Source organism: Carcharhinus amblyrhynchos, chromosome 2, assembly GCF_965287045.1.
Source record: "Carcharhinus amblyrhynchos chromosome 2, sCarAmb.v2.hapA, whole genome shotgun sequence".
NCBI lineage: Eukaryota > Metazoa > Chordata > Chondrichthyes > Carcharhiniformes > Carcharhinidae > Carcharhinus > Carcharhinus amblyrhynchos.
This window is the reverse complement of record NC_137325.1, coordinates 132647352-132663917: the sequence shown is the minus strand read 5'-3', so window position 1 is coordinate 132663917 and position 16566 is coordinate 132647352. Positions and strand designations below refer to the sequence as shown.

At 40.4% G+C, this 16566-nt stretch overlaps 1 protein-coding gene across 1 annotated transcript in view; it reads right to left on the bottom strand.

Moving 5' to 3' along the window:
- cnpy1 (canopy FGF signaling regulator 1) overlaps positions 1 to 16566 on the bottom strand; it is a 102156-nt gene that overhangs the window by 40642 nt on the left and 44948 nt on the right. Inside the window, exon 2 of the mRNA XM_080212946.1 lies at positions 3307 to 3422. Coding sequence (XP_080069072.1) covers positions 3307 to 3422 — 116 coding nt within the window. The remainder of the gene's footprint in view (positions 1 to 3306; positions 3423 to 16566) is intronic.

The following is a 16566-nucleotide window of genomic DNA, read 5'->3' as shown; positions in this document are numbered from 1 at the left end:
GGTTCCAAAGCTCAGAATCCTGAGCTTTTCCATCAAAACAGAGTACAAAAGCAAGGAAAGATATAATGAAAGCACATAGTACCCCAGTTGAGACTGAAACAGTCTTAATTTATGGGCACCACATTGAGGATGGACCTGAATTAGAGAAGATGCAGGAAAAAAATTACCAGAATGATTCCAAGGATGAGATGATTTAAATTATAGGGCAGGACTGGAAAAGCTTGGAAGATTGAGGGGAAATTTGATGGAAGTGTGCAAAACAGAGTAGATGGGGAGAAACTGTTCCTATTGGCAGAGGGGTCAAGGACCACAGGGCACAGATTTAAAGGTAATTGGCAAAAGAACCAAACATGAAACAACATTTTATTTTTTAAATGCAGTGAGCTGTTAGGATATGGAATGCTCCCAGGAAGGTGGACGAGGCAGATTCAAATTGTGGCTTTCAAAAGGGAATTGGATAGGCACATTAAGGTGAGAAATATGCAGAGTAACAGGGATAAGCAAGGGTATGAGACAAACTGAATAGCTCTTGGAGAAAGATGGCACTAACTCGACAAGTCCAATGACTGCCTTCTGTGTTGGAACCATTCTAAGTTCTATAACTTCATGGCACTCAATATATACTGTAACCTCTCCAATCTGGGGTGTTTGGGTCAAAATCATTTTGGGACTATAGAATGACATTAGAATGTCTGATCACAAATGTGAACAGGAAAACATAGCACCAAATCATAAAAGAGTGATAAACATTATATTGCAGTAATGGAAAATCATTTTAATGATCCAAGTACTGTATGTGTTTCCACTCCCAAAGTGCTGTGCTAAAATGATGCTGAGAGTTGCTCAAGTCTGCTCAAAAATTTCCAAACAACTGCTGCTTCTGAGCAGTTGATTTCCAAACGGGAGGTGTTACAGTTTAGTTGAATGGGGAGCCAGACAGACAGAGATGCTGTTTTCATGCATCTTATGGCTGAGTGGCAGATCTCTTGACAATGATTTCCACGATTAACTGTGCAGCTGCGCTTGGTTGAAGCTGCTGTCAGATTCGCACATGGTGAGCACTGTTCACATACCCTTATTTTCACAGTAAATTCTGGACCATTGCTCCAGTTAGCGATTCCCCCCCCCCTCAGTTGGGTTAAAAGCCAGAAATGTAGTTAGAATAATTGCTGCCTGCACAGATTTTTTACTGTTGTAGTATCAAATACAAGTTGATTAGACTCCACAGGACCCACAATTTTTCTGAACAGCAGGGGGTTAGAAGTCAGTGTATTTCCAGGACACACATACTTTTATCCACTGATCACTAATTCCAATTCAAAATCCACATTAGCTGTGATATGCTTTTCAGACACCTCCTGCTGCAAACAATTAACATGATTAATGAAACATATATGCTCACACCAAATTGCTCAACACAACTGACTTGATACAAATAAGATTAAATACAGTAGTATAGTTACATTACTGAAGTAGTGAGCCAGAATATATGAGTTGAAATCCTACCCTGGCTATATAAGAATTTGAATTCAATTTAAAAGATTACTTTTAAACTAGTATGTTGGATCCTTATGCAGAAAAAAAACTGACTCATGATTTTAGGGATGGAAATCTTCTGTCTTTATCTGGCCAATTCAAATATGGTTGCCTCTTAACTGCTTTCCAAAGCGACCAAGCAAGCCACACAATTGAGCCAAACCAACACAACAGGTTTAGAAGATGGTCCACTACTGCTTCAGCTCCAATTAACTAGGGATGGGCAATAAATGCCAAGCTTGGCAATACTGCCCTCATCCAGGAGCTGATAAAACAAGCTTGATGTCCACAAATCAACTATGCTGGTAAACATCAGCAAAGTGAACTTTGAGTGTTTTGGTTGAGGGAAGAATGTTAGTCAAGACATCGGGAAGAGACAGAAGTGCAGTTTATCAAATCCAAAAGGGCAGCGTTTCTGACGCAGTTCTGTTTCACTACTGAAGCAATGCATGAGCCCAGCCTCTATGCCAAATCTTGAATGTTTGTCAAATTCACAAACATCATCCCAGTTTTGAAATGTCTACCCTCAAGCTTAGCTACAATGTCAAAGCTAACAAACAAAAGTTCATCAGAAGGTGGAGTCTACTCTAGTTTAAAGCTGTTGCTTACACTTGAAGTTTTTAAATGATAAAGCACAGAAGGAGGTATTCAGCTCATCATGCCTCTGCTGGTTCCTTGGTCAAGTCATTTAATTAATCCCACAGTCCTGCACTATCTCCATAGCCTTGTCATTCCTTTTCCCTTCAACTGCTTGTCCAATTCTGCTACATAGCAGCATCTTCTTCTTCAATGAGGACAAATACAAACAACTTATTATTACCCCAGCGATGTCCACTGCCTCCACAAGATCTTCTTTTTGGACTCTAACTGGATCCTTTCTACCTTTGACTACCCTTTTATTATGTACACTTTTAGAGGCAACTAAGTTCTTTCTATGTTAGTTATTAATCTATTCTCATACCCATCCTTAACCTTTGTATTTCTTGTTTTCAAAAGATCTCTTTAGTACGTTATAAATTTAGCTTTGTTTTCTCCTGGATTAACTTTAGAATTGACATACACTTCTTTTTTTGGACATAAGTCTCCTTTTTCTGTCTCATTTTAACCTCTATCTGAGTACAGCGCTTGAATACTATAATAGAAGTTTAGATTAATTTAAACTCATTTACTCCTTCGGTGATGAATCTCATCTTCTTTTGGGTTATACAGAAAAATTGTTGGAAGAACTTTGAGTAGGATACAAGTTATTCCTTTGAATATATACCAGTAAGTTGTTACTTCAGAGGGTATTACTTCAGTTTAAGAGAAATTGATGCAAACTAAACACATTATTGATCTCCCTTTCATATTGAATGCAAACTCCATTAAACAATAAAACTAGAAGTTTAAACAAACAGGTCATGTGAACTCCACTCATTCCACTTAAAAATATCAGTACACAACACTAAATATTCCAGCTGTTTCCTCAGAATAAGTCATCATGGTGCTCCAATTACTCTTTTGTTAAACTCAGAACCACTACCAAAAGCTATGAACAGCAAGGGTAAAACTTGGATTTTCTTTTCTGTATTTCATGAAGATTGTGAGAATACTTTAATTATTTTATATATTAAAGTCTATTCGATAAATTATAAAAAGATTATTTCCATTTCCCAAGGGTAGACTCAATTTATAATCTATTACCCCGTATGATTAAGGTTACTGAATTCATGGACCACTGCTGTTTGAATAAGTGGCTATAAATGTGCTTATTAAAAATAGTATACATACCTCATTTGGTTTTTGAGAGCCATCAGGACTAATTCGGAAAGATCCCACTTGAATAGTCTTTTTAGGATCCACTTTCTTAACTGCCCAGTCTATTTCATCTACTAATGCCCTGCAAACTTAAGTTAAAACAAAATCAAGTTAAATAAATGCAAAAAGACAAGACTTTTTCCAATAAAAGAGCAAAATACTTTCACATATTGACAGAATAGCATTTTTCCCTCCATGGAAAGAAAATCTAAAACATTCAATCTGGTGAAGCTCTCTGACAAATTGCAGCATACAAAACAAATGGATATTGGCATACGAAAAATTTGAAGTGAAATCCTGAAATTATGAGCAACAGAAATCCCAGTTAAAAACACTTCTGATCAATGTGATTATATTGTGAAATGAAAACTCAATGGGTGTGGGAGAATAGTGAAAGCCACACGTCATTCTTCTCAGCAGTTACATTTCTAAATTTTACCTGAACTCAAAATATTATCTCAAATGAAAAATTTTGTTGCAAAGTTTGATGAGATTTAAAATTTGTATGCAAAACAATTCCATCTACTTTGATCTGGCAGTCTCTACACAGCTTTGAATCAGGGGTATAAAATAAATGTGCAGTTCACAGAATTTGACAATTCAGGAACATCTAATTTTAAAATATTGTATTGGCTGAGGTTACTGTTACCTCTGAATTTATGGTACGTTATCCTGGATTGTCAGCTTGAAGCATGTAGCCAACAAATCCCCAATGCAAACCAATTTTTCAATATTCTTGAAGATTAATAATGTACAGGAAAAAAGATTTGAACTACTGTAATATTAGGATTTATATGACTAGTGTTAGTCATTTCTCATGTCATTCAGAAGTCTGCTTCGACTTAGGAAATGTAAATTTGGATATTAATTAAAACAGGAACAAAGACTACATTCACTAGAAAACTGCATTCCTTCAGGAAAACAGCCTTTTTAAAAAATAGGACAGTCTTAGTTTATGGAATAAAGTACAAATACAACTTGAGAAACAACAGCTAATTTTTCTATCATATTGTAATTATGCTCCATGAAATGTTGCTGATGGATAGCAAGTAAAATATTTGAAGTTTTTTTAAACATTACAGCTAATTGGATAAGAGCAACTTAGTAGAACTGTTTGAGCCAATGAAGGAGCAAACACTCTAGAACTTTTCAAAACAGAAACCGTAGCACAATTTAAGTTTGTATATAGAACTGAACTATTCACAATGTTCTGCAATACATTTAAAAGCCAAACACCACCTCAAAGGCATTTCCTGCCAGCTGTATCTGAATATTAATTTGAAATTCAAAAACCATGGGCCAGAATTTACAGAACCAGCAAATAGGTGCTGTTAGTCACACGTGCTTGCCCATTTTGGACTGGGAAGTTGTTGTAGGGGTCCAAGTGGCAAGTAACAAACAATGATGTGTCTCTTGGACTAATCATCCTAAGGTATTGTTAACGAATAGCACACCAAGATATGAAAGTTAAAATAATAAGCCCAACATCAAATCAGGGATGGAAAGCGAAAGGGAGAATGAAGGATTGGATTAAGATCAAAAGAAAAAAAAAGTATATTTTTAAAAAATCTCCAAAGGCCTCACACTTAGAAAAAGTTAATTTCCATTGCCAGAGGTGCTGCTTGGCAGTAGTTAACACAATGCACATTGAAAAGGATTCCAAGACTGAAACAAAGAACAATACAGGCCTTTCGGCCCTCCAAGCCTGCACTGATCATGTGTTCCTAACTAGGCCATACATTTGTATCCCTCTATTCCCAATTCCTAAACGAACAAGCTTTTAATTTTCTGACAAGTTTAGTACACATCTACCATGCAAGTGTCGGAACTTTGGGCTATCCAATACATTTGAATGGGGAGCCGGATAGTGATGCCATTTTTATACACTCTACATATCTGCAGATTTTCACATTTTAACTATGCAGCTCTGCTCATCTAAAGTTGCTGTCCAGGTAGTGCATAAATAATAGTCACTAGCCATTATGTCACAGTGAAAAGCCCAGAAAAGAGGCTGAAAAAATTGCTGTCCACAAACACTCCACAACATTCCCTCAATTTTTCAGAGCAGGAAGGGATTTGGAAGACAATGTTTCCAGGACTCAAGTACTTCTTTCCACTGATCATCAATTCACCATTCACAGTCATGTGCTTTTAAAAACACTTTGCTCGTATGTAACGAAGGTCAAATATTTTAAACACACTAAATTACTCAACACAAAAAGTAAGTAATACAGTGTCATAGCAGTGTAGTTAAGTAATGATACAGCTGTATTTTTCTGAAGTTGCTTTTTTCCTATTTCTTTCACAAGTCGTGGGCGTCACTGGATGGGCCAGCATTATTTCTGCCTATCCCTTATTGCCCTGAAGATGGTGGTGATGAGCAGCCTTCTTGAACCATATGTTGCAGGAACACCCAGAGTGTTGTTTGGAAGGGAGTTTGACTCAGCAACAACGAGGGAATAATGATATTGGAACGTGACTTAGAAGAGAACTTGCAGGTGATGTTACCATGCATCTACTGCATTAGTCCATCTCAGTGGTAGAAAAAGCAGTTTGAGAAGATGCTGTTGAAGGAGTCTTAGTGAGTTGCTGCAATGCATCTTGCAGGTGGTACAGACTGCTGCTACTGTGCATTGCGGTGGAGGGAGTAGATGGGGTGCCATTCAAGCAGGCTGAATGTTGTCAAGCTTCTTGTGTGTTGTTGTTGGTGCTGCACTTATCCAGGCAGGTGGAGAGAATTCCTTCATACTTGTCCACTACCTGCAAGACACAAGCTTTCAGGAGTTACCCACCACAGAACTTCCTGTGTCTGTACTGCTCTTGTAGCCACAGTATTTATATGTCAAGTCCAGTTCAGTTTCTGGTCAAAGGCAATTCTCAGGATATTGACTGTGGGGTATTCAGCAATGGTAATGCTTTTGAAGGTCAAGGGGAGATATTTGATTCTCTTATTAGAGGTGGTCATTTCCTAGCATTTGTCAACAGAAGGAGAGAGGGCATGGGATCCAAGGGGCTTTGGCCTTGTGGATCCAGAATTGGCTTGCCTGCAGAAGGCAGACAGTGGTCGTGGATGGGTCTTTTTCTGCATGGAGGTCAGTCACCAGTGGGGTGCCCCAGGGATCTGTTCTAGGACCCTTGCTGTTTGTCATTTTCATAAATGACCTGGATGAGGAAGTGAAGGGATGGATTAGTAAGTTCGCCGATGATACGAAGGTTGGTGGTGTTGTGAATAATCTGGAGGGATGTCAGAAGTTGCAGAGTGACATAGATAGGATGCAAGACTGGGCAGAGAAGTGGCAGATGGACTTCAATGCGGATAAACGTGTAGTGGTCCATTTTGGCAGGACCAACGGGACGAAGGAGTACAATATCAAAGGTAGGAGTCTTAGCCGGGCTGAAGAGAAAGATCTTGGGGTCTGGGTCCATAAGACTCTTAAATCGGCCTCGCAGGTGGAGGATGTGGTCAAGAAGGCGTATGGTGTACATAAGAACATAAGAACATAAGAAATAGGAGCAGGAGTAGGCCATCTGGCCCTTCGAGCCTGCCCCGCCATTCAATAAGATCATGGCTGATCTGTCGTGGCTCAGTTCCACTTTCCCGCCCTCTCCCCATAACCCTTAATCCCCTCTCTTATCAAAAACCCATCAACCCGCTTCTTAAAAATATTTAGCGAGGCAGCCTCCACCACTTCAACGGGCAGAGAATTCCAGAGATTCACCACCCTTTGAGTGAAGAAGTTCCTCCTCAACTCCGTTCTGAACCGCCCCCCCTTTATCTTGAGGCTGTGCCCCCTAGTCCTACTGTCTTTTTTGAGCGGGAATAGTCTTTCCACCTCTATCCTATCCATCCCATTCATCATCTTATACGTCTCAATGAGATCTCCCCTCATTCTTCTAAACTCTAACGAGTACAAGCCTAGTTTACTGACCTTTATTAATCGAGGGATTGAGTTTAGGAGTTGGGGAGGTAATGCTGCAACTTTATAGGACCCTTGTCAGACCCCACTTGGAGTACTGTGCGCAGTTCTGGTCGCCTCACTACAGGAAGGATGTGGAAGCTATTGAGAGGGTGCAGAGGAGATTTACAAGGATGTTGCCTGGATTGGGAGGCATGCCTTATGAAGGTAGGTTGAGGGAGCTAAGCCTCTTCTCCCTCGAGACGAAGGTTGAGAGGTGACCTGATAGAGGTTTATAAAAACGGAGAGAGGAATAGATAGGGTGCATTCTCGGAGGCTATTTCCCAGGGCTGAAATGGTCGCTACGAGAGGACACAGGTTTAAGGTGCTAGGAAGCAAGTACAGAGGAGATGTTAGGGGAAAGATTTTCACTCAGAGGGTGGTGAGTGGAATCGGCTGCCGTCGGTAGTGGTAGAGGCGAACTCGCTGGGGTCTTTTAAAAGATTTCTGGATGAGTATATGGGATCTAATGAATTGGAAGTTATAGCTAGTTCTATGGCTTGGTAGGTATAGATATGATCGGCACAACATGTGGGCCGAAGGGCCTATTTGTGCTGTAGTGTTCTATGTTCTATTCAAGCCTAAATGCTGCCCAGGTCTTGCTGCAAATGGGGCCAGACTCCTTCAGTATCTGAGTTGGTGCAAATGGTGCACAATCAGTAGTGAACTATCCTACTTCTGATGGAGGGAAGGCAATTGATAAAAGTAACAAAGATGGTTGGGTCTAAGCTACTGTCCTGAGGAACACATGCAGTGGCATGAATTGGCCATGACAGACTGGGAAACATTACTGAAAGGAAACAGTGGACAGGCAATGGCAGGCATTTAAAAGAACGAATAGGTGGACTCCAGAAATAGTTTATTTCTGTTTGGCGCAAGAGTGGCGAGGGAATTTTGGCCAAAACATGGCTCATACAGGGAAATGAGAGATAATATCAGATTCAAGCATACAGGTTGGTAAGAAAAAGATCTGGCAGCAGTTTAAAAATTCAGCAAACGGAGGGCCAAGGGATTGATTTAGAAAGGAAAAATGAATATACCCTGTCTAATTCTGTTACAATTTTATAAGTTTCTATGAGATCCCCTCTCACTCTTCTAAACTCCAATGAATACAATCCTAACCAACTTAATCTCCCTTCATATGACAGACCTGCCATCCTAGGAATCAGCCTGGTAGACCTTCGCTGTACTCCCTCTATTGCAAGTACATCCTTTCTCAGATAAGGACACCAAACTAATAAGGACACCTCAACATCCTATACAACTGCAGCAAAGCATCCCTATCCCTCTACTCAAATCCTCTTGCTATGAAGGCCAACATCTCCTTTGCCTTCTTTACTGCCTGCTATATCTGTGTGCTTACTTTTAACGACTGATGCATGAGGACTCAAATCTCATTGAGTATCCACTCCTCTCAATTTACACCCATGTTTTAGTGAGGAGCTGAAGGAAATCAACATTAGTAGAGAAATGGTTTGGGGGTAAATTGATAGGATTGAAGATGGGTAAATCTCCAAGTCCTGACAATCTTCATCCCATAGTGCCCTGGAAATAGATCCATTGGTGGTTATTTTTCAAAATTCTTTGGACTCTGAAATAGTTCCTACAGATTGGAGGGTAGCTAATGTGATCCCGCTATTCAAAGAGGGAGGTAGAGAGAAAACAAGTTCCACAGACCAGTGAACCGAACATCAGTACTGGGGAAGTTGCTACAGTCCATTATCAAGGATTTCATAACTTGACATTTGGAGGGCAGTGACAAATCAGACAAAGTCAGCAGGGATTTACAAAAGGGGAAATCATATTTGATGAATCAAATGGAATTTTTTGTGGATGTAACCAGTAGAGTTGACCAAGAAGAACCAGTGAATGTGGTTTATTTAGGCTTTCAGAAGGTCTCACGTAAGACTACTATGTGTGTAAAGGAACGTTGTGGGGGAGTGGGGGAAAGGAAAATTAGGATATTGAATTTGACAGTTATGATCAAGATGATTGGTGGAGAATGCTCAAAAGGGCTGAATGGCCTACTCCTACTTCTAGTTTCTCTGCTTGGAAGTTGTTTCCACAAGAACTGCACAGTAGCCACTACTACCAATACTGTCATGGACAGATGCATCTGCGATAGGTGAATTGGTGAAGATGAAGTCAAGTAGGTTTTTCCCTCCTGTTGTTTCTAGCAGCTATATCCTTTAGGACTCTTGCCAGCTTGGTCAGGAGTGATGCTGCCAAACCACTCTTGCTGATGGACATAGAATGGACTCTGGGTTGGGGACTTCAATGTCCTTCAGTGCTTCCTTCAACATGGAAGTACTGATTCATCAGCTGAGGGGCATGGGGGCCTGCAGGTGGTAGCCAGGAGGTTTCCAGATCTACATTTGACCTGGCGCCATGAGACTTTCTGGGGTACAGATACAATGTTGAGGGCTCCCAGGTTAACACTCCCCAAACTGTATACCACTATGCCACCAAGTCTGGTGGTTTCAGTGGGACATGAGGTACCCAGGAATCATGATGGTGCTGTCTAGGATATTGTGTGTAAGACACGATTGAGAGAATGATTATGCTAGTTAGCTGCTTGATTAGACTGACAGACAGCTCTACAGGGTTGACATTCCAATAAATCATCCAATGCCAGTTGATCCATCCAGTTTAATTCCTTTCAGGCTTCATAGCAGTTCAATAAAACCAAATGGCGTGCTAGGCCATTTCAGAGGGCAGCTCAAGTCAACCATATTGCTTGGGTCTGGAGCTACATGTAGGTCAGGTTTCCTGCCCTAAAGGGCAATGGTGATCAGGTGGCTTTTTCCAACAATTGACAATGGTTCTGTGATCACGTGTTAAGCTTTTGTTTTGTGCAGATTAATTTAGTTTACATCCTACTTATTGCCATTGCAGGATTTGAACCCATGGCCCCAGAGTATGAGTTTGGGCCTCTGGATCACAAGCAAGTGGTAAAACCATTACCACTACCCATCTGCTATCTGCACGGTAGCACAATGGTTAGCACTGCTGCTTCATACTGCCAGGGACTTAGGTTTGATTCCTGGCTTGGGTCACTATCTGCATGGAGTTTGCACATTCTCCCCATGTCTGCATGGGTTTCCTCCAGACGCTCCAGTTTCCTCCCACATTCTGAAAGACATGCTGGTTAGGTGCATTGACCCGACAGGCACCGGAATGTGGCAACTAGGGGAATTTCACAGTAACTTCATTGCAGTGTTAATGTAAGCCTTACTTGTGGCTAATAAACTTGAAACGCTAAAAATACTCAGCAGATAACGTTCGTATTTCAGATCCAGTATCTGCAGTATTTTCACCTTTGAATATACAAGTTTTTATTCAAACACTATCAAAGTCTATTAAGTACACGAATGTACTGCATAGATCCTCGTATTTCACCACTTACCACTTTGAATACATATCCATTGTCTCCAACCAATCACTTTCCCTGATCAATAACTGCCTTCAATTAATTGGCTTTAATTTTAAACAAATGATCTCACAATATCCTAGCTACATTAGGGGATGTGGGTTTTAAACAAAAAAAGCAGTGGTCTGCACACAAATTAATACTAACAGATTTATGTTATTTTAGGTGGTTTTGCCTGGACAGAGTACAAACTGAAAGGACTCTCTGAAATACTAAAATGGCATCAAATCATGCGATCAGCTCTTAAAGGAACAAAGCATTTTAAATATATAAAGTCTCTTCTACGAAATCTCACTAGTCTTCGAAGTACATATAAAAAAAAATCCATAGAAAGTGGAGAAAAGTTACAGCACAGAAGGAAGTCATTCTGCCCATCTTGTCCATGCCAGCACAAGGACACCCAGGTGCCTTTCCTAATCCTATTTCTCATCCCACACCGTATTTTGTAGCATTTAAGGTGCAGATCCAGGTACTTTTCAAAGAGCTTAGGGACTCTGCCACCACAACAACTTGGGCACTGAATTCCACATACCCACTACCCTCTTTGCAAAAAAAGTTCTTCATGTGCTGCCACTTACCTTGAATCTATGTCCTCTGGTTCTAAAATTCTCCAACGAAGGAAACAATTTTACCCTGTCCACTCTTTCCCTTGTAATTTTGTACACATCTATCAAATTTTCCTTGGAACAAAAGGCTGAGGAATCACAACCCTAACCTATCCAATCTCTCCTCATGGCTACACTTTGAGCCCAGACAACACTTTTGCAAGCCTTCTCTACACTCCGGAGCATATTAAGACCTTCCTGTAATATGGTGACCTCTTTCCATTAAAGTGTTCCTTTAAAATAAAATATTCAAGTATACTCAGTTGACCTGACCTACTCTTTACAAATCTGTGTTGATTCTCTCCAAAATCAGCGTTAACTTCTGTCAGTGCTCACTCAGTCTATAAGAAATAGGAACAAGCTCTGCTGTCAATTAATAGGTTCATGGCTGATCCAATATTCCTCAGTGCCACTTCCCTGCCCTTTCCCCGTAACCCTCGATTCCCTCACTAATCAAAAATCCATCTATTTCAGCCTTAAATATACGTGAGGACTCTGCCTCCACAGCTCTCTGCAGCAAACAGTACCAAAGACTCAACTCTCAGAAGAAATTCCTCTTCATCTAGTCTTAATTTGGCACCCCTTTATTCTGAGACAATGACCTCTGGTCCTATGCTGTCAAGTCCCTTAAAAATATGTCACAATGAGATCACCTCATTCATCTTCTTTCCTCTGAATAGAGTTACAATCTCTTTAACCTTTCCTCATAAAACAATCCATCCATACTAGGTATCATCCAAGTGAACCTTCTATGAACTGTCTCCCTTATTATATACACCTTTGACTGTGTGGCCCTCCAACTCAATTTTAAAGTTTGCTGATGACATTGTGGGTCAGATCTCAAACAATGATGACACACAGTACAGGAAAGAGAGAAACTGGTGAACTGGTGTTAATATCTCCCTCAATGTCAATGTCAACGTCAACGTCAACAAAACGAAGGAGATAGTCATCGACTTCAGGAAGTATACTGGAGGACATGTCCCTGTCTACATCACCTCTAACCTATCCTGGTCCCTCCACATAGATGCTATAGTTTGGAAAGCCCACCAACAACTCTACTTTCTCAGGAGACTAAGGAAATTTGGCATGTCTGCTACAACTCTCACCAACTTCTACAGATACACCATAGAAAGCATTATTTTTGGTTGCAACACAGCTTGGTATGACTCATGCTCTGTCCAAAACTGCAAGGAACTACAAAAGGTTGTGAATGAGGCCCAGTCCATCATTCAAACCAGCCTCCCATCCATTGACTCTGTCTACACTTCCCACTGCCTGGAAAAGCAGCCAGCATGATCAAGGACCCCACATATCTCAGTCATACACTCTTCCACCTTTTTCCGTTGGGAAAAAGATACAAAAATTCTGAGGTCATGTTCCAACTGATTCAAAAACAGCTTTTTCCCCTGCTGCAATCGGACTTCTGAATGGGCATACCTTGCATTAAGTTGATCTTTCTCAACACCCTAGCTATGACTAACATTATATTCTGCACTGTCTCCTTTTCTTCCTTCTGTACAGTATATACATAAGGAAGCTTTGTCTGTAAAGCACACAAGAAACAATACTTTTCACTATATACTAATAAATGTGACAATAATAAATCTATTCAGTGAAATAATATTTTTGAAGCACAGTACTCCATTTGTCCCTCTATCCTCATTATATATTCCAATAACTTCACTGCAGCAAAAAAGACTAACAAATCTGTAACTTCCTGGTTGCCCTGACCTTTGTTAAATAATGGTGTTCCATTTTAGAGTAGAAAATTGCAAATGTAACAATTCCTTAACCAAAAAGTTTTGGAAGGTTGTGACTAACATCCATAATTTTCTCACCAATTTAAACTTTAAAATGCTGGGCGGAAATCAGATTATGGGGATTCAATCTTTCGTCTCACTATTCTTTCTAATTCTGCAACTTTTGTGGATTCATGTCATGATCCATTCATGGTTAGTTTCCCTACAATGTCAGGTGCATAACCCCCCTCCCTCAGCTATGAAAACCAACCACAAAATAAAGACTCCAAAATGTGTGCCATTTCCTTATTTTCATTTGTAATATTACCCCCTACATTAGCCTTGGTTATAGTTTTAAAAAATTTTTTATTTTAATCCTGTTGTCTCAAGCAAGCTTCCTTTCTTCAACTGTTGTTTTGAAGGGGTGAAAATAAGAGCTGGTTAGCTTAACTTGGCATTGGGCAGGTTGTCAAAGAAATTCTGACGGCTGGTACGTATTATCACTCTTTGAATGTATATTTTAATTAACTTTTCTAGATGGCAAGTTTTGCTGGCAAACCCAACATTTACTGCCTATCTCTCATCCTACCCAACATGCAAGTGCTGAGAGAAGTGGAAAGAGAGGGGGTAAATGGTAGGAAAAGATAAAATTAGAAGTGGGGAGGGAAGAGAAAACAACAAGAGATATTTAAAGAGCAGGTTGTTGAAGGCAAAAAAGCAAAATACTTTTGGTACATTTGAGCATTCTAAAAAGGCAAGGGCTGAGTTGAGAATAAGTCTAAAAAGATAATCTAAATAAATAGTACTGTGGAAATGCTGTAGACAAATACGAAAATAAGGAGATTTTTGTTAATAAAACAAGTGATTTGTCAGGGAAAAGGAAGCTAATGATGATGATGATGCACATGGCAGCTGTGTTCTTTGAAGTGGAGATTGGCAGCATTTTAGGAGGAAAAAAATCAATAGGAAGAAGGTGAAGATGCATGAGGGCTTTAGTAGCAGAGAAGATTATGTGCTGCGGAATAAGTAGGCACTGTTGATGGTGGAAGATCACATGATCAGTCAAAAATGCAAATAAAATTTGCCTGTATAAACACTCTTAAATTCTGCATAGTTGGTTACACTTCCTAAATACAATTTCCACCCCCTCCCACAGTGACTCAACCTTAAAAGCTTGAAAATTGGTATAACCTCAGCATTGATTCCACAATTATCCCAACAGAGTCTCCACTTGACAGTCACCATTGACTGTTTGGAGCATGCAACCCTTAATGATTGTCCCACGAACCCAAAAGGGGAGGAAGGGTGGTAATATGTTGTTACCCACGGTTACAGGAGTTTATACAGTTCTGGGACCCTTGCTGTTTGTGATTTTTATAAATGACCTGGATGAGGAAGTGGAGGGTTGGGTTGGTAAGTTTGCCGATGACACGAAGGTCGGAGGTGTTTTGGATAGTTTGGAGGGATGTCAGAAGTTGCAGCGAGACATTGATAGGGTGCAAGACTGGGCAGAGATGTGGCAGATGGAGTTCAACCCGGATAAACATGTAGTGGTACGTTTTGGCAGGCCAAATGGGATGAAGGAATATAATATTAAAGGTAAGACTCTTAGCAGTGTGGAAGATTAGAAGGATCTTGGGGTCCGGGTTCACAGGACTCTCAAATCAGCTTCGCAGGTAGAGGATATGGTTAAGAAGGCATATGGTGTACTGGCCTTCATCAATCGAGGAATTGAGTTTAGGAGTCGAGAGATAATGCTGCAAACTTTATAGGACCCTCGTCAGGCCCCACTCAGACTACCGTGCGCGGTTCTGGTCGCGTCACTACAAGAAGGATGTGGAAGCTATTGAAAGGGTGCAGAGGAGATTTACAAGGATGTTGCCTGGGTTGGGCGGCATGCCTTATGAGGATAGGTTGAGGGAGCTAGGTCTTCTCCCTTGAGAGACGAAGGATGAGACGCAACCTGATAGAGGCCTATAAGATGTTGAGAGGTATAGATCGAGTGGATTCTCAGAGGCTATTTCCCAGGGCTGAAATGTTCGCTATGCGACGACACAGGTTTAAGGTGCTGGGGAGTAGGTACAGAGGAGATGTCGGGGTAAGTTTTTCACTCAGAAGGTGGTGAGTGAGTGGAATCGGCTGCTGTCGGTGGTGGTGGAGGCGAACTTGTTAGGGTCTTTTAAGAGACTTCTGGATGAGTACATGGGATTTAATGGGATTGAGAGTTATAGATAGGTAGGGATATGATCAGTGCAACTTGTGGACCGAAGGGCCTGTTTGCGCTGTAGTTTTCTATGTTTTATGTTCTAAAGCACTATCCAATTATTCTCACTCTCATTTTCTTTGCTCATAACCTTGCACTTTATGGGTGCAGTGCATTTTTTTTATTCATTCGTGGGACATGGGTGTCGCTGGTTATCCAACATTTATTGCCCATCCCTAGTTACCCAAGGGCAGTTGACAGTCAACCACATTGCTGAGGCTCTGGAGTCAAATGTCATTCGGACCAAGCAAGGATGGCAGATTTTCTTCCCTAAAGAATACATTAGTGAACTAGATGAGTTTTTCCCCCCAAGAATCGACAATGGTTTCATTGTCATCAACAGATTCCGAATTCCAGATTTTTTTTATTGAATTCAAATTCCACCATTTGCTGAGGCAGGATTTGAACCCGGGTCCTCTAGTCCAGCGATAATACCACTAGGACAGCACCTCCCCTAATTTATTGGATTTTCTTTAGAAGTTCGTATTGAATGTTTCCCACCCTTCTTTCAGGCAATGTACTCCAGATCATAACTTGCTGCATAAGTTTCTTTACTTCTCCACCCTGACAGTAATATTAAATGCATGTCTTCTGCCAGTGGACAAGTAACCAGAACCGACCTGCCAGTTAAAAAACAAATCACTTTTGCCACGCCAAAACCCATCATAATTTTAAGTATTCCTAATAAGTCTCTCTTCCATCTCTGTTCCAAGGAGAATAATTCCAGATTCTCTAGTCTCTCCACATAACTGAAATCTTTCATCCCCAGTAAATCTCCTCTGCACACTCTCCAAGGCCTTGACATCCTTCCTAAAGTACGGTCGCCAGAATTGGGCACAACACTCCGATAAATCATAGGTGAAGTTTTTTTTAGCTTAAGCTTAACTATAACCTCTTTACTTATTTAGCTTTATAAAGAAAGAAATAGACTAAGATTCCTGTATGCTATATTATCAGCCTTTTCAAATCATCCAGTCACCTTCAAAAATGTCTATACATTAATCTGCAAGTCCTTCTGTTCCTGTACCCCTTATCAATTGTACCATTTAGTTTTTATTGCCTCCCCTCGGTTTTCCTTCCAAAATGCATCATTTCACGTTTAAATTATATCTACCATTCCATTTCATTCTAAAGTTTGCTGCTATCCTTCTGACCGTTTGTTACATTTCCAAATTTTGGAAACGTGCATCTTTTGACAAACCCAGGTTATAATCAAAAACAGTGGCCTCAATATATA